Raw genomic sequence first — 27,765 nt, forward strand, 5'->3', positions numbered from 1 at the left:
GTGACCTAGGGCTGTTGCGGTGACCATATTACCGCCACACCGGCAGTCCCAAGTCATGAAGGTATTAAAATTCCACATAACCGTTTAGTCAAGGTAATTAGGCTTCTCCAAGCTCTGATGCTGCTGATTGTCATTAGTAGCCTACCAAACTTGTTAACTGCCTGGTACTCGGCACTCTATTTTCCCTCTAATGTGACACCAATGAAAATAAATCAAACACTTCATGAGTGCCCATGAGCTCAACATTTCAACAGGCAATGCAATTGAGCAAGAAAAAAAAAGTGATGGCCTCTACTAAAAAGAGGAAGATCAGCTTTCTATAGGCTAGGCCTACTATATTTATTTCTCAACTTAATATTAAGCACATTGATTATATACCACAGGAGTATAGCCTACCTGACTGGCATGAAAATAAACCAAAGGGAAAAGCATCCTCCTTTCGCTATTTAAGTGCATAGATGACACTTATTTTTTCCAACTGCCCCTGTTTCGATACAGGTGCATGATAATGGTCCATTCTAAATAAATTGTCACATATTATTTAGTATATGTAAAGACAAGATGAAATCAAGAATAGTCTGATGGGTGACAATTATGTCACTGCAAAATTTTAGGCATTATCAAGTCAAATTGTGAATGAGTGACTGATGTCGTGTGTACAGCCTGCGCAATAAACAAAGCAGAGCTCATGCCATTAAAGCAACTGTTTCGCATCATGCAGCCTTACAATGTATAAAAAAAAAAAAACAGGTGGACCAACTTTTGTAGAACAACTAAAGATACATTAATAACTCTAAATTAAGCATATATGAATACCTATTTATTTGTTAAAACGCTGTTAAACGAAGAATAGCCATGTGGACACGCCCTCAAAACGTTTCAGAAAATATCCTTTTGATTTTATTCAGCTTTGTTCAATTGTATTGTTCATTACTAGAAAATAATGCCATGGAATTCTAAGCAAATCTTGTCTGCTAAATGAACTCGTGTAACCCACAGTCATTTAGCATAGCCTGATCAGGACAACTCAAGATTATGTTGTTCTGTTCTTTTGAAATAGACTACATTTTCTTCATAATCATGCTTCTTTAGACCTGTCTAAAATAAATAATGGATTTATTACTTTTTAAAATATAGATGTTCCAAAGGGTCAGCATATGTGGAAGCCAGATGATAAATGTGTTTATGTTTATTAACGTTCAACTACCGTGAGACCGACAGTTATTTGCTTGACAATCACCGGCTGACGAAAATGTGTGACCACCACAGCTCTAGTGTGACCAAATCATGGCCTGGTGCCACCAACTGAAAAACTTATTTGCACCAGTGCCACCAGGAGAAAATGTTATTCTGGAGCCCTGGATATATCATATCGTAAGTTAGGGCTTTATAGTAAGGTCAGAGGTTCCTACCGGTATGGAGATGGTGGGGTGGGCTAAAATAGTGTGTGAGTATGTAGTCAGTGTGTAGTATGTATGAAGTGAATGTGTAGTATGGTCAGAGGTTCCTACCTGCATGGAGATGGTGGGGGTTGAGAAGGCATTTCTGTAGATCCACTCTGCCTCTTCCTCTAACTCATTATCCTCAGCAGGCTTCACTGGGATGGAGCGCAGCTACAGAGCAGAACACAGAGAGAGGGTGAGACACACACACAGGGCTTGATTGAGATGGCACAACTATATTCAAGGACACAGGAGGGTGAAACAGACAAAGCACACACACACACCCTCACTCACAAAAACAACCCGCCACCCCCACACACCTGGAACCTCTCTGGCATGTCTGTGGAGCGGATCTCGTTGTCCTGGTCTGTCATGTGACTACTCTCCAGCTCGCTGGGCTCATAGATCTCGAAGATGCTCTTCCTCCCCACTCTCCTCTTCGTCTGCTTCTTGGGCTGGTCCCAGGCCTCTTCGTCCTGGTCCTCCTCCTCTTCCTCACCCTGGTCATATGCTCCGTCAGCATCAAACTCTGCAAAATCAAAGTCACCGCCGAAGATCTCCTGGGCCTCCTGGAGGGCTCTTTAGACGGGGAGAAGAGGAAAGAGGAATGAGGAAGAGAGACGGATGGGGTGTGGAGGAGTGAGGGAGAGGGTGAGACTCCATTTTGTATTATTTGATCACTTCATACCTAAGTTCATATCTTGGTAAGCATGTTGAAGAGCTGCTTCATAAACCAATGTACGTAATTAAAATAAATAGATAAATGGATCATAGCTGCTTTGAACGGGTAAGTTTTAAGTAAGACTCTAATCTCAATGTTTGTTCTGCACTTTCTATGTACAACGCCTTCGGGAAGACCCCATGACGCCTTTTCCACATTTTGCTACGTTACAGCCTCATTCTAAAATGGATTAAATCATTTTCCCCCGCTCAATCGACACACAAAACCCCACGACAAAGCAAAAACAGGTTTTTATAAATCATTGCAAATTTACAAAAAACAAAAACTGAAATATCACATTTACATAAGTATAGGTTCCCTCAGTCGGTACTTTGTTGAAGCACCTTTGGCAGCAATTCCAGCCTGGTGTCTTCTTGGGTATGACACTACAAGCGTGGTACACCTGTATTTAGGGAGTTTCTCCCACTCTTCTGTGCAGATCCTCTCAAGCTCTGTCAGGTTGTATGGAGAGTGTTGCTGTACAGCTATTTCCAGGTGTCCAGAGATGTTAGATCAGGTTCAAGTCCGGGCTCTGGCTGGACCACTCAAGGACATTCAGAAACTTGTCCCGAAGCCACTCTCGCACTGTCTTGGCTGTGGGCTTAGGGTCGTTGTCCTGTTAGAAGGTGAACCATGGCCACAGTCTGAGGTACTGAGCCCTCTGGAGCAGGTTTTCATCAATGATCTCTTTGTACTTTGCTTTGTTCATCTTTCCCTCGATCCTGACTAGTCTCTCCATGTCCATGCCGCTGAAAAACATCCCAACAGTATGATGCTACTACCACCATGCTTCACCGTAGGGATGGTGCCAGGTTTCCTCCAGACATGACGCTTGGCATTCAGGCCAAGAGTTCAATCTTGGTTTCACCAGACCAGAGAATTTTGTTTCTCATGGTCTGAGAGTCCTTCCGGTGCCTTTTGGCAAACTCCAAGCGGGCTGTCATGAGGAGTGCCGTCTGCCCACTCTACCATAAAGGCCTGATTTGTAGAGTGCTGCAGAGATGGTTGTCCTTCTGGAAGGTTATCCCATCTCCACAGAGGAACTCTAGAGCTGTCAGAGTGACCATTGGGTTCTTGGTCACCTCCCTGACCAAGGCCCTTCTCCCCCGATTGGTCAGTTTGGCCGGCTGGCCAGTTCTACGAAGAGTCTTGGTGGTTCCAAAGTTCTTCCATTTAAGAATGGAGTCCACTTGGTTCTTGGGGACCTTCATTGCTGTAGAAATGTTTTGGCACCCTTCCCCAGATCTGTGCCTTGACACATTCCTTTCTCTGAGCTCTACAGACAATTCCTTTGACTTCATGGCTTGGTCTTTGCTCTGACATGCACTGTCAACTGTGGGACCTTTATATAGACAGGTGTGTGCCTTTCCAAATAATGTTCAATCAATTGAATTTACCACAAGTGGATTCCAATCAAGTTGTTGAAACATCTCAAGGATGATCAATGGAAACAGGATGCACCTGAGCTCAATATCAAGTCTCACAGCAAAGGGTCTGAATGCTTATGTGAATAAAGATTTTTTAAACATTTTTTTAAAAGAAATTCCCCCCAAAAATGATTTTGCTTTGTCATTATGGGGTACTGTGTTTAGATTGCTGAGGTATTTTATTTATTTAATCAATTTTAGAATAAGGCTGTAACATAACAAAATTGGAAAAAGTCAAGGGGTCTGAATACTTTCTGAATGCAGGAAGAACTAGGTCAAATGGCATCATACCGTTCTGTCAAGTTGACTGAGGTGTGTGTGAACACTCACGCGTCCGTGTATCCTGAGAACTTGCCTCTCTTCTTTGTGATGGGCTGGCCATCGTCGTCCACAATAAAGTCGTCAATATCTGAGGAAATTGTTGAAATCAGTTACACAACCAGAAAGTATACATCCAAAAGTATGTATAATTCCCTTTCCTGTAATATGTTTACATTTGCCTATATAGCGCTTTTAGTTTCTCAAAAAGACTTAAATCTGTAACATTATTAGCATTATCGCAAGTACCTGACTCCTCCTCTCCTTCCTCTTCCTCCTCTTCATCGTGGCGTTCACCATGGCGATGGAGGGGCGGGTCGACGGTCTCTCCCTCCTCCAGCTCCCCTTCTCCGTCTCCTCCGTGGAAGATCTCGTCTGCAATCTGGTCCTTTTCGTCATCTTCATCATCATCCATCAGCTTCACGCGGTCATACTTCTTCTTCTGTCAGGGCCACAGAGGGAGAGAGCTTTTAACCGGGGTCCATGCGTTCATATGATAATTGAATGTGTGCCATTACTAACATGTAATCGTGAGTCATTTTAATAACAAAGCATCTCTGAGTAGGAGATCTGCTAAAGAATCAGTTTTTCCTTCTAGATAATAATTAATATGATCTAATGATATGATTATATAGCCAAGGTGGATATGATCCTAGATCAGTGAATTTATTAATATAGGCTTAGATTCCCGATTGAAAGCATGCCAGAGAGGATATGTCTGCTTACCCTCCTCTTGACTTTGACCCCCAAGTTCTCCTCAATGAGGTCCAGGTCATCATCATCCAGGTAGTCATCATAGTCTGGAGGGGAGGGAAGGAGAAAGAGGGAGGAGAGGGGCAGAAAAATGTTGGAAGGGAGAGAGGGAGGGGAAAAAGAAGAGGGAGGTGGGGGGGAAGGCAAGAGAGAGTGGAAATGAGCTTCCATAAAATTGTTTCCATTTATCTACTAGACAAGACTATCAGATCCACAAAGTGGAAGGGAGTGAACAACCTTTTGGAATGAAACTCTTAAACAGCCCAGTGGCCTCAATTATAAACCATTCATACGTACAAAATATACCCAAAATGTGATTCCGACAGTTTTTACACATACGTTGGTATTTATAAAAATGAAGTGAGAATGTGCTTACCACCCAGTAAACTTTAGACCATGCTTTAAAAAAAATCTATTTCACCTTTATTTAACCAGGTAGGCTAGTTGACAACAAGTTCTTATTTACAACTGCGACCTGGCCAAGATAAAGCAAGCAGTTCGACACAGACAACAACAGAGTTACACATGGAATAATCATTAAACAAGCCAATAACATAAACAAGTCAATGACAGAGTAGAAAAAAAGATATATAGTGTGTGCAAAAGACATGAGGTAGGTAATAAATAGGCCATAGGAGCGAATAATTACAATTTAGCAGATTAACACTGAAGTGATAAATGAGCAGATGATTATGTGCCAGTAGAGATACTGGTGTGCAAAAGAGCAGAAAAGTAAATAAAAACAGTATGGAGATGAGGTAGGTAGATTGGGTGGGCTATTAACAGATGGACTATGTACAGCAGCAGCGATCGGTTAGCTGCTCAGATAGCTGGGGGAAATAAAAGTCTCCAACTTCAGCGATTTTTGCAATTCGTTGCAGTCACTGGCAGCAGTGAACTGGAAGGAAAGGTGGCCAAATTAGGTGTTGGCTTTGGGGATGATCAGTGAGATAAACCTGCTGGAACGTGTGCTACGGGTGTTGTTATCGTGACCAGTGAACTGAGATAAGGCGGAGCTTTACCTAGCATAGACTTATAGATGACCTGGAGCAAGTGGGTCTGGCGACGAATATGTAGCGAGGGCCAGCCGACTAGAGCATACAAGTCGCAGTGGTGGGTGGTATAAGGTGCTGAGTAGAGTATTGGAAGCTATTTTGTAGATGACATCGCCGAAGTCGAGGATCGGTAGGAGAGTCCGTTTTAATAGGGTAAGTTTGGCGGCGTGAGTGAGTGAAGGAGGTTTTGTTGTGAAATAGAAAGCCGATTCCAGATTTGATTTTGGATTGGAGATGTTTAATATGAGTCTGGAAGGAGAGTTTACAGTCTAACCAGACACCTAGGTATTTATAGTTGTCCACATATTCTAGGTCGGAACCGTCCAGGTGATGGTAGTCGGGCGGGTGGGTGCGGGCAGCGAACGGTTGAAAAGCATGCATTTGGTTTTACTAGCGTTTAAGAGCAGTTGGAGGCCAAGGAAGGAGAGTTGTATGGCATTGAAGCTTGTTTGGAGGTTAGTTAGCAGTGTCCAAGGAAGGGACAGAAGTATACAGAATGGTGTCGTCTGTGTAGAAGTGGATCAGGGAATCGCCCGCAGCAAGAGTGACATCATTGATATATACAGAGAAAAGAGTCGGCCAGAGAATTGAACCCTGTGACACCCCCATAGAAACTGACAGAGGTCCAGACAACATGCCCTCCGATTTGACACACTGAACTCTATCAGAGAAGTAGTTGGTGAACCAGGCGAGGCAGTCATTAGAAAAGTCAAGGCTATTGAGTCTGCCTGCATGTGTTCGCACATCTGCTAGTGGTTGAAATACTGAATTGCAAACTGGCAAGTAAGTATGTTGTGCAAATGAGGGATATGATGAAAAGCTTATTCATTAAAAAAAACACAGGAAAACCTTAACAAGAATGCGGCTGCATTTGCCATTGGTGAGGAGCAAAATGATGTTTTTTAAATGGATGCGTTTTATTTTTAGAATGTCAAATAATTAGACATAGGGAAAAGATTCGTATTTATTTTATTTTCAGAACCATTGCAGAATAAATTCCTCACCTTTTCTGACTGTGATGCTTAAGTACTCGCAAAGTAGCCTATAGGCCCTACAACATCCCATCTCTCATTTAATTGGACCCACTTTACAGTAGTAAAAAGATAAACTCAAGTATTTTGCTCTATGCAATCTGACTCTGAGCGCAGTTTAAAGGTAGAAAAGACGGTTCACCTTTTCCATTGATGTTTTTGTAGGCTACTGTACGTCTGAATAGCCTACTGTAATTTCAAATGTCTCAAGTAAACAATATTCCATTTATAATACATATTTTCATAACCATTGCAGAATAAATTCCTCACCACCTATTCTGGCCATGATTGGTTCATATTGCAGAAGAAGCTTTTGCCTACAACAAATTACCATGCACATTTAATTGGGCATATTAGATAGATAAAAATATTTGAAATATTAGCCTATGCATCTGAAAGGGAGAACGGTTTATAATATACAGTGTTCAGGCTACCACGGTGTGTAGGCATACTGTAGTTGAAATAAAATTCAAGTATACATAGGTTACTAGGCAATGTTTCATCATTTGTATAGTATATTTAGGTCAGGGAAAAAGTAAACGCAAAACATTATTGAATTCAAACGATCAGTTCACAGGTCCACAACACATTGTTCAGAAACGGCAGAAAACGTCACTGCCAACACTTCCAGAGACATTTAATCAAGTTCGCCATTGCTATTTCCTTTAGATACGGCCTTAGCCTAAATCCAATACTTCCAAAGTATAGCAAATAAGGGTGTTATTGTCACCATAAAAGGTGAATGATGGGCGTTTTACAGGCAGAGATTTAATACTTGTTCATGCGTGCACAGTTTCAGGACGGGTCTGATTTATAACGCGGAAACATGCGTATGTATGGCTTGCGCCAAGTTTATAAATCTCAATTTTTTTTGTACGTGCGCAGTCTTTTCAGAAATGGCGCACGCAGACATTTAGAGTGCAATGTACGCAAAGTTTATAAGTGAGGCCCCCGAAGCCCAAACTCACTGCGTTTTTTGCGCCTGTGTCTGACTTCATCCTCTGAGTCGCTGCCGCTACCCGCTCCTCCGCTCTTCTTTTCTTCCGCTTCTTCATCTTCATCCACATCATCATCGATGAGCCCCCTCAGGTTCCCGTGCTCATCCTGGTCCTCTGTGTTTAACTCTTCCTCCTCTTCCTCTGTTTGGGGAGGAGGAGGAAGCATTAAACACACACACAAACATATTTGCTCATAAACACACACTAGAACTGACTGATGAAGACATGACAGAAGTATTGCCCTGGCTGACAGACATTAAACGTGTCATACTCACACATCGTCTGATGATTACATAAGAAATCAGTCAACTGTAATCATCTGTTCAAGCTCACCATCATCCATAAACGCCTGGGTCTTTTTGGGCTTCAGGTCTTTCTCCTCAAATTCCTCCTCTGACTCCTCAGCCTCGCTGTCTAAGAAGTCAGACATGTCTGCAAGGCCTACACAGACACACACATTACAGGTTAACACAAGACACACACTAGAGGTTAACAGAAGACACACACTACAGGTTAACACAATTTCAGTGGTAGAGTGTGTGGCTCGCAACCTTTTTTGGTTGCTGTACCCCCAACTGAATGTTGCTCTGCCAGGAGTACCCCCTAGTGTGTGTTTTACCAGTAGGCCTATGGTTTCATGATTATTCTCAAGTACCTCCCTGTGGATAGGCCAAGTGGGGTGGGAACCACTGCGCTAGAGAGAATTTGTATCATCAGAGAATATTGGTCTCAGAGTTGCAAAGATGCACCAAACCAGGAAAACTAGAGAATGCAGGGTTGACGGGGCTGCAAATAAGTCAATAGCATGGCACTGAATCCCACGGATTAATGTCCAGAAGAGAGACTCGTGAATGGATTGCTGAACAGAACGAGTTGCGCGAATCTGGAACATAATGTTCCCCTAGACTAGAGATGATTGACGTCTCGCGCACAAAAGACGACAAAACAGCTGTGACCAGAAAGTGCAAACAGCACACTTCGCTAACATTACCTAAGTAACGTTAGATAGGGAACCACTCTGCTCTGTGATGCTTGGGTTTCTAGCCAACTTTCCCTACAGCTGTATATAATGCTCTCTGGAAAGACATAGCTATCTATGCCTTTTCATAATTTTGAACGTCATAAACGGCTAGCTAGCACACAACCTGCATGTGTTACGTTACTAGCCACGTGGCTAGTATTTTCACAATACACGTTGATAATGAACCATTCATTGTGATTTATGTACCCTTGACTTCAACTAGAAATCTGTTTTGTTGATAAATCACGGTACTGGGAGACAAGGCCCCTAGGCTAGCTGCACTTTGCAGTAAGCTAGCTAGCTAACAATAGCAATATGTTAGCTAACCAGCCAGGGGGACAATCAGTCGAGTCACGGCTATATTGTTCTTATGTTTTTGGCGCGGGATTATTTCACTGGTCACCAAACTCCTTTGTTAAAATAACTTACTTCTAACCCTGCGACGATATTTTATTTAAATCCTTGAAACGTAGAAGGATGTGTTGGTCTGCAATCTTTTCATGCAGCTTCTAATAATAGAAATGGCTGATGAGTTCCGGTGTTGAGGAAACTTCCGGCGTCCGGCTGTTGTGTCACAGAAGCGGGTTTTAGCTCGTGGATCTCACCCCCTCCCTCTGGTGGACATGGGCGGATTGAAGTTAAAATAACGAACTAAAAGTACTGTTTTCAGCGATAAGAAACGACAAAGCCTCAGAAATACTCAACTCTAACAAAACCTTCAAAAGTCCCATCAATTCTCAGTAATGTCTCGAATCTTCAATAACTACTCCGCGCCAGCAGCAGGCGCGAAGGAAGATTTGCTCTTTCTTTGCCACTGTACCATTTCGATGACGTAGAATGAACTAATATCAGTCCCTGATTTTAGTGGCAGCGGAGAGCTGTAATGGATAAACGCACTGGCCCCGCACACTTTTTATTTAGCTTTTTCCTATTGTCATGTTTATTTGTGCTATCGCTCGCAACGGAACTTAGTTTTGTGACTTGCGGCTCGGTCGTGAAGCTGTTAAATGTAAAGCACAATGTCAGACTGCACTCTCACGACGTGCGCTACGGATCTGGTGAGTTAATACATTCCAGCTAGCTGCTAGCTGGCTTGGCCAGAGAAAATGGAAACATCAGGACGGCTTGATTAGATTATCTCTCCGTCCCTCCTTGCTTTTTGAGTGTGTCCACTCAAGGTTAATGACTGGTGTTCTTAAATGTACTTATTTTTTATGTGTCTGTTTGACTTAGCGTATTGATTTCTGTCTGTGTATTCAATTCTGTGTGTCCCCTGCTAGGTAGCGGGCAGCAGTCAGTGACAGGGGTGACCACAGTGGAGGACAGCAACAGTTACTGGAGTGTACGAGGCACCAGTGGGGCCCTATGTCACCGGGGGACTCCTGTTAAGTGTGGTCAGACCATCCGCCTCACCCACCTCAACACTGGACGCAACCTGCACAGCCACTACTTTGCTTCTCCACTGTCCTCCAACCAGGTCAGGGGAAACATCATGTCTGCGTCCTAAATAGTTCTCAATTTAGGGCGCAGTTTTTACCAGGGCCCAGGGAATAGGCTGTGATTTGGGACAAAGCCTATGTCAACACTTGTTTATTTTGTTCTGAAAGACACTGTAGCCTGGCTCCCTGTATGGAGATAAGCGTATTACGGCCTCAGCCAAGAGGTCTGGGGCCTCATTTATCAACCGTGCAAACATTTCTCACTAAATTTAGGCGTATGTGATTCTAGGATTTGTGTACGCAACAAATGATTGGGATTTATCAAACTGTCACATGCAACATATAAGCATGTTTTCATGAATGAGCATTACAACCCTGCCTGGAGATATTGGAGCTGGGCTATGACTGTTTCTAAAAGAAATGGCAAAATTGATCACCAGTGCTTCCCCAGAAGTGGACTGGAGTGGGGTGGGGGGTGCATTGCTACTAGCGTTAAGCTCGCACAGACATGGGTGTGTTTGCATATGCCTGTTTGTTTTTAGGTCAGTGGTCACAAACCTTTTCTGAGTCAAGATCACTTTTGCAGTCAAAAAGCAAGCAGAGATCTACCACTCTGAATGATATACACATATTTTTTTACATGATTTAAACATGTAACATGAACCTAATAAACTGTTTTGGAGGAATGAGGTTTGTGCAGTAGGGCTAATACATTATCACAGCAGACCCTATTATATTTCAAAAGCTTTGGTAACAAAATAGATCAGTTGGTGTAGCACTTGCGAGGCAAAGCTGAGGGAGTGAGAATGACCAGAAAGAGGGGACACCGTCTTCCATCTGATGGCGAAACTCGAGTCGCTCTGCATCATGCACAAATTAATGTTGTTCCTATCACCAGAGAAAGTGAAATATTCTTCCATATTAAAATAGACAAGACGGGCTGCTAATAATAATAAAAAAAAAACGCAGGGCTATCTATACACTTGGCTACTCATTCATTGCAGCGCATGTGGAAGTAGGGATAGTGTGTTTTGTAACAGTGTTGACAGTGCTGAATAAAAACATAGACATGATCTCAATCAAACAGCAGCTCTTTGCTGTATTCTTTGACTGTCTCTTTCAGGTCATGGCTTTAAGTTATTAAATCTCTCGGAGGCTAGTATCAAACTTTGTGGTGGCAGGGTTGTGGAAGCTGTATCCACTGTGATTTGAGCTATCCGATTGGCCACTGCAGTACGTGCACTATTTTGCTACATATCTCACGGTATTTTCAGACAAATTTAAATTGTTCAAAATGGGAACACTTTGCCTACCTGGTGTGCAGGGCTTCTGAATCAAGTGCACTTGAGGCTAGCTAGTGTTCAGTTCAAGTTTTAATGTCTCATGCACACGTACAGTGAAATGCCTTTATTGCAAACTCAAAACCCAACAATGCAATACTATAAAAAGCAAGAGAAATAAGAATATGAAGAAAACTAAGTAAGCATACTATAAACAGGGTCAGTTCCAATTAGAGGTTGACCGATTATGATTTTTCAATGCCGATACCGATTATTGGAGGACCAAAAAACCGATACCGATTAATCAGCCAATTTTTTTTAATATATTTTTTATGTGTGTGTGTATATATACTTTTATAATAATGACAATTGCAACAATACTCAATGAACACTTTTTATTTTAACTTAATATAATACATATGGGCTTTTGGATGGGTGTTCTTAACGTGATTCCACAGGTTGGTGGTATTTTTTTATTTAGCTGTTGCTGACCCCATGCTTACATCTTTTTCACAAATAAGACACCTTGCTTTCCCAGGTGCCAATTCCATGTAATAGTCCCACACTGGTGCTCTGCTTTTCTCTGCCATCTGTAAAACACACACACAGCTCTGAAGTGACAATGATACTGAAGAATATGTTTAGGAGACAAATACTCTCAACTGTTTGAATACAAATAGAGTTTAAGTTACCTGTGATGAATGTTGAAAACAAAAACTAATTTCTATATATACAGGAAATCCTATTTTTAATAATGGACATGGTAAGAATTGACTACCAAAGTGCTAGTCATAATTCCCATGACACCTTCTTGCAAAATCTGAAAAGCGGTTCCTTCATTAATTTATTCCATAGGATATTTTTAGATTCACTTAAAATAAGGTCTGTGTTTCTTGTAGGCTTACACCACCTTGCCAATTTTGGAACTGTGTAGATATCCATAGGACAAGGTAACTCTGATCAATATTGGCTAAATATAAGCCAAGATCATTTTTTTTTTTGTGAGTGGATTTATGAAAATATTTTCACAAACGTTACCTTATCCTAGTGAGATTTACACGGGTATCAAAATGCTGAGGCGGTTTAAGCCTGCACGAAACATAGACCTTATTTGAAGTAGATCAAGACATTCTCTATGGAAGACATGAACGGTAAAATAACGAAGGAACCCCTTTCAAGTTCAGCCGCAAGTTATTACAGGAATTATAACGCGTTGACTATTTCTCTCTAAACCATATCCCTTTGACTATTACGAGCCTGCAGCTGCCTACCACCCCTCAGTCAGACTGCTCTGTCAAATATCAAATCATAGACTTAACTATAATAAACACACAGAAATACAAGCCTTAGGTCAAATCCGGAAACTATTACCTCGAAAACAAAACGTTTATTCCGTTCTGTATTTTATCTAACGGGTGGCATCCATGAGTCTAAATATTCCTGTTACATTGCACAACCTTTTAATTACGTAAAATTCTGGCAAATTAGTTCGCAAAGAGCCAGGCGGCCCAAACTGTTGCATATACCCTAACTCTGCGTGCAATGAACGCAAGAGAAGTGACACAATTTCATTTGGTTAATATTGCCTGCTAAACTGGATTTCTTTTAGCTAAATGTGCAGGTTTAAAAATATATACTTGTGTATTTATTTTAAAAGGCATTGATGTTTATGGTTAAGTACACATTGGCGCAACGACAGTCGTTGATTGTTTTTTATAAGATGTTTAATGCTAGCTAGCAACTTACCTTGGCTTACTGCATTCGTGTAACGGGCAGGCTCCTTGTGAGGCAGGTGATTAGAGCGTTGGACTAGTTAACTGTAAGGTTGCAAGATTGGATCCCCTGAGCTGACAAGGTAAAAATCTGTCATTCTGCCTCGTTCCTAGGCCGTCATTGAAAATAAGAATGTGTTCTTAACTTAACTTCTTACTAGTTGAAGAAATAAAATTAAAATTAAAAACTGCAAAATCGGCACCCAAAAATACCGATTTCCGATTGTTATGAAATCGGCCCTAATTAATCGTCCATTCCGATTAATTGGTCGACCTCTAGTTCCAATACCATATTTTCAATGTGCAGGGATACTGGAGTAATGGAGATATGTATCCACGGGTAAGGTGACAAGGCAAAAGGATATAAGAAACATAATAGCAGCAGCTTGTATGTGAGTGTGTGTGTGGAGTCAGTATTAATACATGAGTGAGTGTGTAGGGCCCTGTGAGTGTGCGTAGACATAAAAATTACCGGTCAATAAAGATATACGGTTAACTCAGTAGGTGTCGCTATTTTGTTAGCTATGTATCAGTCTTATTGCTTGGTAAAAGCTGTTCAAGAGCCTGTTGGTGCCAGACTTGATGCACCGGTACCGCTTGCCATGTGGAATAGAATAGTCTTGGGTGTTTGGAGTCTTTAACAATTTCTGGCCTTCCTCCCACACCGCCTGATATAGATGTCCTGGATGGCAGGGAGCTTGGCCCCAGTGATGTACTGGGCCGTCCTCACCACCCTCTGTAGTGCCATGCAATTGAGGGCAGAGCTATTGCCATACGAGGCAGTGAGCTACGAATGAGCTTATGTTTTCCACGTTTTCCCCAAGGTGTCTACAGCATTGTGATGTCTTTTTAGGCATTTCCCTTGAAGAATGTCTGTAAGGGACCATATATGGCATGTGGTCACATGGTGTCTCCCGCAGAAAACCTTACGTAAAATAGTGAGGTAGCCATTTTTCCAATCGCTTCTTATGAGAAACCAACTGCCTCGACGGATATATTATTGAATATATTTGTTAAAAACACCTTGAGGATGGATCCTAAACAACGTTTGCCGTGTTTCTGTCGATATTATGTAGCTAATTTTGAAAAAAGTTTGGCGTTATAGTTGTAGCATTTTCCAGTCGATTTCTCAGCCAAGCATGGTGAAGAAACGGGAGCTTTTTCGCCTACAAAAATAATATTTTTGGAAAAAAGGAACATTTGCTATATAACTGGGAGTCTGAGTGAAAGCATCCGAAGTTCTTCAAAGGTAAATGATTTAATTTGGTTGCTTTTCTTATTTTTGTGAAAATGTTGCCTGCTGCTAGCAGAGCCTAGCATTATGCCATGATAAACTTACACAAATGCTTGTCTAGCGTTTGCTGTAACGCATATTTTGAAAATCTGAGATGACAGTGTTGCTAACAAAAGGCTAAGCTTGTTTGAATATATTTATTTCATTTCATATGCGATTATCATGAATAGGAAAAGTCCTAGGGGTATTTATGTCCGTTGCGTTATGCTAATGCTTTTGCGGCTATGATTACACTCCCGGATACGGGTTTGCTAGGTCACAAGAAGTTAAATCTCCTGAGGGGGAAGAGGAGCTGTCACGCCTGGAGGTCGGGGGAGAGTGTGGCCCTGTACAAGGCCAACCGGGCAGGATATAACCCCACCCACTTTGCCAAAGCACAGACACCACACCGCTAGAGGGATATCAACAGACCACGAAGATCTTATCCACCGCATGAGACCGAGGGAGCGCAAGACCAGATAGGAAGATCGTCAGTGACTCAACCCACTCAAGTCGAGTATAGCGCAAAAAAGCCGCCTGGCACTCATCATCGCTGGTGATCTTCAGCAAACTTAATGGTGCTATATTTGTGCGTGAACAGGGAGTACAGGAGGGGACTAAACACACAACCCTGTGGGGCCCCTATGTTGAAGGTTAGCGTGGCGGAGGTAATGTTGCCTACCCTCACCACCTGGGGTCGGCCCGTCAGGAAGTCCACAATCCAGTTGCAGAGGGAGGTGTTCAAACCCAGAGTCCTAAGCTTGGTGAAGCGCTTGGAGGGGACAATGGTATTGAACCCTGAGCTGTAGTCATCAGCATTCTCACATAGGTTTTCCTCTCATCTAGGTGGTTGAGGGCAGTGTGGAGAGCAATTGAGATTGCATCATTTATGGATCTGTTGGGGTGGTATGCAAGTTGTAACCAGGCTTCGATAAGGTGAGGTTGCAAATCACCGTGAATATGCCAACTGTGTTCTGCGTATGCACTGAAAACACGCCCTGGAATACCGTCGGGCCCTGCGGTCTTGTGGCCGTTGACCTGATTTAAAGACGTTTCTCACGTCGGCCTCGGAGAGCGAGATCACCCTGGGTTGGTGGCGGCCCTCACACCCAGCACAATGTTGTCAAAGCTTGCATAAAATGGAGGTCAGTCAATCCGGAATGGAGTGTAGCCCCTGCCACAAGCAGCGGGGTTGTAGCCTGATTCCACCTTATTCTTATATTGTCCTTATTCCTATATTGCTCATTTGATGACTCTGCGGAGGTGACAGCGGAACTTCTTGTACTTTTTTCCTGTCCTTGGACGTAGCCCCAGGGTTGTCTACGATAACTCTGTGCAGTTGCCCTTACCTGTCTAGTTGAGTGCCAACCTCTGTGTTAATCCAGGGCTTCTTAATTGGGGATGCAGCGAACCCTCACTGTGGGGACAACGTCGCCATCTTCCATTGATTAGATGTCTCCTAACTTTTGCCACACATGGAGACTCTATGACTGTAGCCTATTGCCGCTTTGACTTATGATTAGCCAACAACAAACTAAACATGCCATGCTCCATTCTCGTGAAAAGCAAGAGCAGCCTCCCGAGTGGAACAGCGGTATAAGGCACTGCAACACAGTGCTTGAGGCGTCACTACAGGCCGGGCACCTGCAAGCTGACTTCAGTCGAAAGCTGGAAGGTGTTTCCTCCGACACATTGGTGCGGCTGGCTTCCGGGTTAAGCGAGAAGTGTATCAGGAAGCAGTGCGGCTTGGCAGGGTTGTGTTTCGCCGGATGCATGACTCTCGACCTTCACCTCTCCCGAGTCCGTAGGGGAGTTGCAGCGTTGGGAAAAGACAGTAACTACCAATTGGGGAGAAAATGTAAAGTGTTGATCCCATGTTCCATGAGCTGAAATAAAATATCCAACATGTTTTCCATACACACACAAAAAAATCTCATCTTGTGCACAAATTTGTTTACATCCCTGTTAGTGATCATTTTTCCTTTGCCAGGATAATCCATCCACCTGACAGGTGTGTCAAATCACATTTACATTTACATTTAAGTCATTTAGCAGACGCTCTTATCCAGAGCGACTTACAAATTGGTGCATTCACCTTATGACATCCAGTGGGACAGTCACTTAACAATAGTGCATCTAAAACTTAGGGGGGGTGGGGTGAGAGGGATTACTTAACCTATCCTAGGTATTCCTTAAAGAGGTGGGGTTTCAGGTGTCTCCGGAAGGTGGTGATTGACTCCGCTGTCCTGGCGTCGTGAGGGAGTTTGTTCCACCATTGGGGGGCCAGGGCAGCGAACAGTTTTGACTGGGCTGAGCGGGAGCTGTACTTCCTCAGTGGTAGGGAGGCGAGCAGGCCAGAGGTGGATGAACGCAGTGCCCTTGTTTGGGTGTAGGGCCTGATCAGAGCCTGGAGGTACTGAGGTGCCGTTCCCCTCACAGCTCCGTAGGCAAGCACCATGGTCTTGTAGCGGATGCGAGCTTCAACTGGAAGCCAGTGGAGAGAACGGAGGAGCGGGGTGACGTGAGAGAACTTGGGAAGGTTGAACACCAGACGGGCTGCGGCGTTCTGGATGAGTTGAAGGGGTTTAATGGCACAGGCACCTTCACCTTGTGCTGGGGATGATAAAAGTCCACTTTAACACAATGTCAAAGATGTTTTGAGGGAGCGTGCAATTGGCATGCTAACTGCAGGATTGTCCACTAGCGCTGTTCCCAGATTTAAAAAAGGTTAATTTCTCTACCATAAACCTCCAACTTCATTTTAGATAATTTGGCAGTACGTCCAACCGGCGTGGGTGGGCTTATGCTCTCCTAGACCGAACTATGGCTGCTCCCCTGACATTCATTAATCCATAGATTAGGGCCTAATGAATTTATTTAAATTGACTGATTTCCTTATGAACTGTAAATCAGTAAAATCATTGAACTTGTTGCATTTCAGACTTGCTTGGGCCAAGAAACACGCGCAATGGACATTAGACCGGTGGAAATCTGTCCTTTAGTCTGAATCCAAATTCCAGACTTTTTGTTCCAACCGCCGTGTCTTTGTGAGATGCAGAGTAGGTGAACGGATCTCCGCATGTGTGGTTCCCACTGTGAAGCATGGAGGAGGAGCTGTGATGATGCTTTGCTGGTGACACTGTCTGTGATTTATTTAGAATTCAAGGTATACTTAACCAGCTTGGCTACCACAGCATTCTGCAGCGACCATCCAATCTGGTTTGGGCTTAGTGGGACTATCATTTGTTTTTCAACAAGACAATGACCCAACACACCTCCAGGCTATATATTTGGGCTATTTGACCAAGAAGTAGAGTAATGGAGTCCTGCATCAGATGACCCGGCCTCCACAATCACCCGACCTCAACCCAATTGAGATGGTTTGGGATGCGTTGGACTGCAGATTGTAGGAAAAGCAGCCAACAAGTGCTCAGCATATGCGGGAACTCCTAGACTGTTGGAAATGCATTCCAGGTGAAGCTGGTTGAGAGAATGCCAAGAGTGTGCAAAGCTGTCATCAAGGCAACGGGTGGCTACTTTGAAGAATCTCAAATATAAAATATTTTGATTTGTTTAACACTTTTTGGTTACTACATGATTCCATGTGTTATTTCATAGTTGAGAGATTGATGGACGTCAATGTATCTGCAATATTAAAGCTGATCTATCCCCTAACTTATGTATGTTTTGTTACACAATAATGGGGCATTGAGATGGGCTGTTAGCAAAGATGTGAACAGTTTTAGGGAGGCTTGACTTGCAAACAGTCTTGTATTGTTGTGTATGAGCACTTATAGTTGTGCTCTTGAGTTGACAAGCACTGCCAATAGAGTTAATAGGCTAGTAGAGTACACTTACAGCCCCTCTATCTACCCCATGCGAAAGAACTGACTGCAAGGGTATGAAACGTTTGAGGAGCACTTGTAGACTGTTTCGTGTATTGGTGATTTTTCTAAAGATCATGCATACTAACCTAAACACAATACGCACCCTCCTTACTAATACCTCCCTTCTCCAAAGTAGACATCAAGCCTTGCATGAACAGTCAAGTAAGCCGCTGTAATAGAGCGAGAACTAGAGTAGAAGTTGGAGCCAACTATGACAAGACACGGACCATGATTATGCCTAGCTCCAGTATTTGTATTTGCTCGTCATGGACCGATTTTTAGTATGATTTTAGAAGGCGAGTCACACTAGTTCCTGCTGCTGAGCTTGATGATGCCTCTGAAGATGTTGATGGGATAGTACTCTAAAGAGAACACATTGTCGCGTTAGCCTCTGCGGTAGTAAACTAGCTAACTTAACCAAACGAAGCTAATGTTAGCTTGCAAAGTTACAAATCACTTCGCCAGATAGTAGCTAGCTAATTACATTTATATGCTTTGGAATGTCTAGCCAGTGTATTAAGAAAGCTAGCTAGATTTTGGTTTAGATAAACAAATGTAGTTAATTACCATGTCCTCTTTTCTGCTGCGCTATTCAGATGCCTTCCTCTTTTGAAGTGAAGGGGAAAATTCATGGAATAGCGTACATGTTCAACAACATGGCAACCCCATCAGTTGATTCTTCAGTTCCGTTTCGAAATCCTCTGGCTGAAATTGCTGGCTATGAACAGACATTTTGATATTTCTCACATCAATTGTGTAAACATCAACGGGCGGCAATGAAATCGCTATGAATTCTGGATATTGTGGTTTGCTTAAAACCAGGAACTGTAGCTGGCCCGTTTCTACCGGTGAGATGCAGAAACGCTCGTATATGTGTAGTGAAGAAATTCTCAATTTTCATGGGAGATGCAGACCTGCACAGTGTCAAATTATTGTAACAGTCTGAGGCTTGAATGCAAAACAAAGATGTTTATTAAAACGTCATGTTCGCCATGATTTATTAAATTTGTCTGACTGTGTGCAGGTCTCATTTCGTCCAGTATTCTTATTTTGACTCCTACGCAGTTGGAACAAACACTTCAGTTAAGGACCTAAAGAGTGCAGACAGTGTCTTATCGTACATATGTTCATAACAGATTAACGGACATACTGTATATAGTGAAATAGAGCAGCAGTGATATTCCCCTTTAATGGCACAGGAGGTGGTGTGGTATACTGTCTTAAACCTGTAACTGGTTTGTACCCCTGCTCTGTCTTCCCCTCTCAATCACTAACTACAATACCAAGAAGATAACATTGTATGATTGTTGTTGATAATGCTTTCTGACACTCACTCTTTCTCCCACCCTCTCAGGAGGTGAGTGCGTTTGGTGAGGAGGGCGAGGGAGACCACCTGGATGAGTGGATGGTGCAGTGCGAAGGGTTGGTATGGGAGCGTGAGGAGGCCGTCCGCTTCCAGCATGCCTCCACTGATACGTTGCTATCTGTTACGGGGGAGCAGTACGGCCGGCCCATCCACGGGCAGAGGGAGGTGCACGCTATGACGGGCCCCAGCCAGCACAGCCTGTGGAGGGCCATGGAGGGGGTGTTTATGAAGCCCAGTGAAAGCCCACTAGGGAACATGGACTACAGCCATCCTCTACACACAGAGTTCTAATTCTCAATCAACCTGTTAACTGACCCATCTAGCGCTTAGCTAACGAACTACTCGGTGTTTCTTAATCCTGTTTCTGGGGACCCAAAAGCTGTCTGTTTTAGTTTTTTGCCTTAGCACTACACACCTGATTTTTAAAATCATCAAAGCTTGATGATGACTTGATAATTTCAGTCAGCTGGGTAGTCGGGGCTCAAAACGCAACACTCTCGCATTTGCAACCCTTTGACTTGGTAGCGCGACACCAATTTTAATTGATCGTTAGGGTGCCAGTGATTTTATATATTTTTTGGTATGGTCACGTTAGTTTTTGGTTCACAATTAGCTTTCTTTTATTATTATTATCAAGAATTATTCAAACAGCAATGGGTATGCAGACCAGGTATTCAGAAAGTTTAGTCCGATGTCTTGATTGAATTCAGTCATCATGCGCAGTTTGAATGAACATTTCTAAAGGCTTTCACAAAAAACCTTCCCAATTTCTGCAAATGAAGTTTACCTGGCAGAATGATATCATGATGATTTGATTCAATCATGGGGTATTTGTTTTTCAAATGGACTGCCATCACATTTAGCCTACACTGTACAGTACAAAAACACTGCTAGCTAAACACAAGGGTCTCTTGCTAGGTGTGCAGTTTAATTAAAGGGCAACACCTAGACCTCAAAAGTGGTTTAAGCATTGTTGTGGACTTGGAACATCCCAACATATAAAATAGGTGTGATTTTTGAGTGTGAACCTGGGGGAAAAAACTTGGAGAACTCGAAAACCTGGAAAATAAAATCGGGAAAACAGATTTTATAGGCCTTACAACTGTAGTGTGACTGTTTAACATAGCGAACAAAAACAACCTTTTTGAGATTGAGCAAAGGTAGATTTTAGGCTACTTGCTCAGCCCGCAAAAGAACATTCCAATGGTGTGCGCATCATCCGCTCTCTCGGACCAGTATTCTTTTCCATTCAGGTTAGTAGCTTTGAGTTACCACTGGCCTGGTGTGTCACTGGCAAATTTGCCTGAATGTCAAACCCTGCAAGGGCATGCTAATTTAAAAGATGATCAGTCATTATTAGCCTGGTTACTTATGGAATGCAGGTACATTATGGAACACAGGTCAGGTCCCTACCAATTATAAAAATAAATTGGTTTGACCAAATCATGTGCCATCAACTGAAAAAGTTAGTCTAGAGTGCTGGTAGTGCTAGGGCAAAACAAAAATAAATGTTCGCCGCTTAGCGTCCATAGGACCAGGATTAAGAAACACAGCTCTATAGCATTTACTTCCTTTATCTCTCTCTCCGCTCTCTCTCCTCCCCTCTCTCGCCCGCTCCCTCCCTCCCAGAGTTCTGATCTACACTACTTTGGCCTCTCCAGACTCGCTTGAGGTTTTCACTACCTGCCTTCTTTGCCCCCTTTCTATTTTCCTGCTCTGGGCTGAAGTTGCCCCTAGGTATGGATCTATGATCAGCTTACCCTCCTTAAATCTTGACCTTCACCATTAGCTGAGGAAATGCTAAACTAACTCAGGACCAGTGTCTACTTCACCCAGGATCTATTTTACCCACCTCTATTATTGTCTGCCTACCTGTTTCTCCTCCCTCTGTTTTGAGGACACAGTCCGGCATAAGTGCCACAGTGGATGTTATCTGATCTAAGGGTCGCCAGGACAACATCAGAACTGTTCCTGACCAATCAAAATAAATCTCTGTCACATGACTTCACCTGCTCTTTGACTTGTCGGTCACAGAACAACAGCTGGGAACAGACTATTCTGAAACACTAAACCAGGGGTGTCAAACTCAATCTATGGAGGGCCTAGTGTCCGTTTTTTTTTCTCCCCCAATTAAGACCTCGACAACCAGGTGAGGGGAGTTCTTTGATGAATTAAGGTCCCTAATTAGTAATCAAGTACAAGGGAGAAGCAAAAACCCAGACACTCAGCCGTCCGTGGAATGAGTTTGACACGTGCACTAAACCAACCAAAAGGCTGCAACAGGATGTAGTGAAGGCCCTCTTCCCACACCTCCCAACATGTCACTTCAACATAGACAGCAAAATGAATGTCAAACTCTAGAAATACTGCCCAAAGCCACCAGAACGAAAACGAGTGCTTTTATTGTTCGGAATATATACATACTCCATATTTTAGAGCACTCTACAAGGACTATGACACCCAGATCTACGTACAGTTTACGATCATAGGGTCTTACAGGAGGGATCTTTTTAAAAGGGAATAAAATGGCCCTTCCATTATTTTATCAAAAATGGTTTGTGATACATGTAAAAAAACATTTAAAACATGTATTTCCTTCCTGAATTTTCTATGTGAGAATTGCCAGAACAATCTGAGATGCACAAAATATTTTCCGCTCCCACACGTGGAACCACCCTACTGTCTCAAAGACTGTGTGCTGCCCAAGATGTGTAAAAAAAAAATGAAAGGAATAGAGTATAAATTACTTTATTGCTCCTCTGACAAATCAATGTCATGATCAACAATGGACACAACAGACAACAGTCCATATAAACTATTTGTGTACAAAATTGAGTGCACTGGAACAGTTCTAATTAAAGCCGATGTTTATTTGAAGAACAAGCCTCGTTTTTAGTCCGATTTGTAGATGGAAAACCAGGATTGTTACGGCGCCTTTATAACATGATATTGTTTCTCGTACTCATTTAAGTGTATCATTCAAGAGGAAGGAGCACTTTTCTGTTTTCAATTTTTTTAAATTATAGCAGACTCTCCCCACGGTTACAACACCCCTTCTCTTCTTTACGACAAACAAGCAAGTGTTTTTTGTTTGTTTGACTTTCGATTCCAGCTTAATTCAGTACAGTATTACATATCTCTTCCATTGACTAAGCTGAAACATAAAGTGTATCAGCTTTCTGTGTCCACTACAGTATTATCTCAGTCAGCCATAGGGGACAATTGCATTCTGGCAGTATGTGAACTGGAATTCTGAATTAAAGTGCCTTTGAAAACGAAAGGCACTTTTTCCTATTCTAGAATGGAATTTCTCAAATCAACTTCTAGAACTTACAATTTTTTATTAGAATTGACCTCAGCCCTGCTGTCTGTGTCCAAGGAGTTGATGGCAACATCCTGTCTTGTCTGACATAGAGAACTTTGTCGGAACCATCAGCTGTTTGAGTGTTCATCCCAACAGCTTTGTTTTCAGGAGATTTGTACATGATGAAACACAATTAGAGACCTCAATTAAATGGATGATTTGTGCAAACCAATGTTATGTCCTCTGTCTTGCCTCTGGTTGATGACGTGACTTGTTTGTAAAGGAAAGTCAGGAAAGGTCTTCAAAGGTTTCTCTTCAGATTTCTACCCACTTTATCAATGGCTCTGCATAGAGACATTGCTGTTCCATTGAGATTGTGAGAGCTGTAATTGTGTAACTACAGATAATTACACATTTGTTTAACAACACTGTATTGGATCAGCTTGACATAAAGAGGGACTGACTATTGAATATGCATATAGGTTTGAGTGAAAGACTAGAACTTGTTGGTCCGGACAGTGCTCGTTGTCCTCACCGTTCCAGTGGAATCTTCTCTTCACACAGGCTGGCTAACAGGTAGAGGTGCTTCTTAGCCCACTGATAATGCAAAGGAGGCACATAGAACTCAAACTTGACATGCACTATATATGCAAAAGTATGTGGACACTCACCTTCAAATGAGTGGATTTGGCTATTTCAGCCACACCCATTGCTGACAGGTGTATAAAATTGAGTACACAGCCACTTAATCTCCATAGACAAACATTGGCAGGAGACTGACCCCATGGCACCGTCATAGGATGCCGCCTTACCAATGAGTCAATTTGTCAAATTTCTGCTATGCTAGAGATGCCCCGGTCAACTGTAAGTTCTGTTATTGTGAAGTGGAAACCTCTAGGAGCAACAACTGCTCAGCCACAAAGTGGTAGGCCACACAAGCTTACAGAATGGGACTGCCGAGGGCTCACCCCCTTCCACCACTGCAATTGCCAATTCTGTGCCAGTGATATTGACAACCCTCCCTGTGCCTCCCTCCCCCATTATGTCCACATACTTTTGAATATATAATAATCATCATCTGTCCTCAGTTGCAACACTCACTACCGAGTTCCAAACTGCCTCTGGAAGCAACGTCGGCACAGTAACTGTTCGTCGGGAGCTTCATGAAATGGGTTTCCATGGCCAAGCAGCCGGACACAAGCCTAAGATCAGCATGTGGAATGCCGAGCACCATTGGACTCTGGAGCAGTAGAAACGCATTCTCGAGTGATGAATCACGCTTCACCATCTGGCAGTCCGATGGACGAATCTGGGTTTAGCGAATGCCAGTTGAACGCTACCTGCCCTAATGAATGCATAGTGCCAACTGTAAAGTTCGGTGAAGGAGGAATAATGGTCAGGGGCTGTTTTTCATGGTTTGGGCTAGGTCCCTTAGTTCCAGTGAATGGAAATCTTAACGCTACAGCATACAATGACAGACAATTTGGGGAAGGCCCTTTCCTGTTTCAGCATGACAATGCCCCCATGCACAAAGCGAGGCCTGTAAAGAAATGGTTTATCGAGATTGGTGTGGAAGAACTTGACTGGCCTGCACAGAGCCCTGACCGCAACCACATTGAACACCTTTGGAATGAATTGGAACGCTGGGACCAACTCCATATTAATGCCAATGATTTTGGTATGATATGTTTGATGATACTTTTGCTAATGTACTGTAGAACTCAGTAACATAAAGAAGTACTCAAGAGCATGACATAGAATTCAAGAACAGAACTCAAGAACATGACATTGTGTTTTTGTGTGTGTTCCCCACCTTTGAGTGTGCCCAGACGTAGCAGGTGTGTCTGTAGCATTCTAGAACCTGTGTGTCAAAGGTGAAGGAGATGATGTGTGAGCAGTGTTCTGTCTGAACCTGTAGACACTTCCTCAGACTCACAGTTCCTCTCTATAAGCTCCACCACAGATGCAAGGATATGCTCTCGCATCTGGCAGGCCAGAAAAACACCAGCAGTGGTCAACTTAAATATTAATTATTGGGGTTGCCTTGGAAATGGTGGGAAGGTCCAAGAGCAATATGTTTTACATGTTTTTTAATCCTTAAGTGTAACATAATAAAATAATCCCCATCAAAATATGTCAGTTTAGACCTCCCGAGTGGCGCAGCGGTCTAAGTCACTGCATCTCAGTACTTGAGGCGTCACTACAGACCCGGGTTTGATCCCAGGCTGTGTCACAGCCGGCCGTGACCGGGAGACCTTTGAGGCGGCGCACAATTGCCCAGCTATTAATATGTCAGTTTAAGCTAGAGATACGTTTTTTTTGCATGGGCATCTACCTATGTTGGTGGTCCGCAACTGCGGTGGAAGGTGGCCGAGCTACAGCGGTGTTTGTCAGTCTATGCGACATCCCGATCATCGGCCTTCTAACGAAAACGTCTAAACGGCCTACAAACTAATATCACCACCCTATTGACAGATGAGACTCTCACAAACACAATGTTGTTCTCCGTTTTGCTCTACGACCTCCACAAGAGTCACGGGACTCATAGAAATGAATGAAAGTAAGGAGGTAGTTTTGTGCCAACAAAAATAAGGAGTTCAATATGTATTAAAAAATATATACACTGCTCAAAAAAATAAAGGGAACACTTAAACAACACAATGTAACTCCAAGTCAATCACACTTCTGTGAAATCAATCTGTCCACTTAGGAAGCAACACTGATTGACAATACATTTCACATGCTGTTGTGCAAATGGAATAGACAACAGGTGGAAATTATAGGCATTTAGCAAGACACCCCCAATAAAGGAGTGGTTCTGCAGGTGGGGACCACAGACCACTTCTCAGTTCCTATGCTTCCTGACTGATGTTTTGGTCACTTTTGAATGCTGGCGGTGCTTTCACTCGAGTGGTAGCCTGAGACGGAGTCTACAACCCACACAAGTGGCTCAGGTAGTGCAGCTCATCCAGGATGGCACATCAATGCGAGATGTGGCAAGAAGGTTTGCTGTGTCTGTCAGCGTAGTGTCCAGAGCATGGAGGCGCTACCAGGAGACAGGCCAGTACATCAGGAGACGTGGAGGAGGCCGTAGGATGGCAACAACCCAGCAGCAGGACCACTACCTCCGCCTTTGTGGAAGGAGGAGCACTGCCAGAGCCCTGCAAAATGACCTCCAGCAGGCCACAAATGTGCATGTGTCTGCTCAAATGGTCAGAAACAGACTCCATGAGGGCCCGACGTCCACAGGTGGGGGTTGTGCTTACAGCCCAACACCGTGCAGGACGTTTGGCATTTGCAAGAGAACACCAAGATTGGCAAATTCGCCACTGGCGCCCTGTGCTCTTCACAGATGAAAGCAGGTTCCCACTGAGCACATGTGACAGTCTGGAGACGCCGTGGAGAACGTTCTGCTGTCTGCAACATCCTCCAGCATGACCGGTTTGGCGGTGGGTCAGTCATGGTGTGGGGTGGTATTTCTTTGGGGGGCCGCACAGCCCTCCATGTGCTCGCCAGAGGTAGCCTGACTGCCATTAGGAACCGAGATGAGATCCTCCCAATGCTGGTGCGGTTGGCCCTGGGTTCCTCCTAATGCAAGACAATGCTAGACCTCATGTGGCTGGAGTGTGTCAGCAATTCCTGCAAGAGACCTGGAAGGATTCCTCCCCAGACCTGAATCCAATTGAGCACATCTGGGACATCATGTCTCGCTCCATCCACCAATGCCACGTTGCACCACAGACTGTTCAGGAGTTGGCGGATGCTTTCGTCCAGGTCTGGGAGGAGATCCCTCAGGAGACCATCCGCTACCTCATCTGTAGTGTGGTTTTCCACTTTAATTTTGAGTGTGACTCCAAATCCAGACCTCCATGGGTTGATAAATTTGAATTCCATTGATAATTTTTGTGTGATTTTTTTTGTCAGCACATTGAACTATGTAAAGAAAAAAGTATTTAATAAGAATATTTCATTCATTCAGATCTAGGATGTGTTATTTTAGTGTTCCCTTAATTTTTTTGAGCAGTGTATATATTTTCTGAGCTTTACTATACTGACAAAGATATAGGACAAGCACTGCAAAACCTAATTCCTTATGATTTATTTTCTACTGTCTTGTTTGTGAATGTGTTATTCAACACAGGTTTGTTTTTTTTCCTCAAGTTGTCACTTTTAGAGGTTAACCTAGAGGTGTTTCTAAATAAGACAAGACATTCAAACTCCATTCAAGAATGACATGGGCAGACGTGAATATTTTGAACAGTTATATTTATATTGCGTTGATCAATAAATCTCTCTTGTAACTAAGGTATTGTGTTTTGTCATGCATATGATGGTCTTAAAGGGAAATGTCAACATTTTTCTACTTCATATTTATAATCTCCAGCCCCACCCCAACATATGTGAAAATGGTTTCTATGTTTTGTAGTAAAACAAAATAGAGGAAGATAAGGTTTGCCAATGACATCATCGGTGTGTATCATGTGATTTTAACCAAATTGGTTGATGATGTCAATGGAAACACTTATCTCCATCTTTTTTTTTTTTGTAGATGTTGGGGTGGTGCTGGAGATAGAAATGTATCTAAGTAGCCTTTATAACAAGTAGCCTTACTTGCAAGCTCTTTCCCAACAATGCAGCAATCAATATCAGTAGTATTATAAAATATAGTAAAGTAGGA

The 27,765-nt window shown here is 43.0% G+C and overlaps 2 protein-coding genes across 4 annotated transcripts in view; one reads left to right on the top strand and one right to left on the bottom strand.

Moving 5' to 3' along the window:
- The window catches only part of LOC124005529 (transcription elongation factor SPT6-like), a 65,175-nt gene extending 46,003 nt beyond the window's left edge, over positions 1-19,172 (bottom strand). The window contains exons 1-8 of one of the 3 annotated variants that reach the window (XM_046314897.1): positions 18,985-19,172; positions 8,079-8,186; positions 7,716-7,886; positions 4,635-4,708; positions 4,158-4,350; positions 3,921-3,999; positions 1,763-2,021; positions 1,512-1,613 (exon numbers count right to left, since the gene is read on the bottom strand). In XM_046314897.1, the coding sequence (XP_046170853.1) occupies positions 1,512-1,613; positions 1,763-2,021; positions 3,921-3,999; positions 4,158-4,350; positions 4,635-4,708; positions 7,716-7,886; positions 8,079-8,175 (975 nt within the window). In that variant the 5' untranslated portion in view covers positions 8,176-8,186; positions 18,985-19,172. Of the gene's footprint in view, positions 1-1,511; positions 1,614-1,762; positions 2,022-3,920; positions 4,000-4,157; positions 4,351-4,634; positions 4,709-7,715; positions 7,887-8,078; positions 8,187-9,195; positions 9,467-18,984 lie in introns of those variants that run through there. The other 2 variants (XM_046314891.1, XM_046314906.1) reach the window with 2 other exon arrangements.
- LOC124005543 (stromal cell-derived factor 2-like) lies at positions 9,039-21,472 on the top strand. The gene is made up of 3 exons (XM_046314920.1): positions 9,039-9,824; positions 10,047-10,243; positions 19,772-21,472. Exons 1-3 carry the CDS (start codon positions 9,650-9,652, stop codon positions 20,072-20,074), a joined length of 675 nt encoding a protein of 224 aa, XP_046170876.1. The 5' UTR covers positions 9,039-9,649; the 3' UTR covers positions 20,075-21,472.
- The last annotated feature ends 6,293 nt before the right edge of the window (positions 21,473-27,765 follow it).

Source organism: Oncorhynchus gorbuscha, linkage group LG02 (genome assembly GCF_021184085.1).
Source record: "Oncorhynchus gorbuscha isolate QuinsamMale2020 ecotype Even-year linkage group LG02, OgorEven_v1.0, whole genome shotgun sequence".
Classification (NCBI taxonomy): domain Eukaryota; kingdom Metazoa; phylum Chordata; class Actinopteri; order Salmoniformes; family Salmonidae; genus Oncorhynchus; species Oncorhynchus gorbuscha.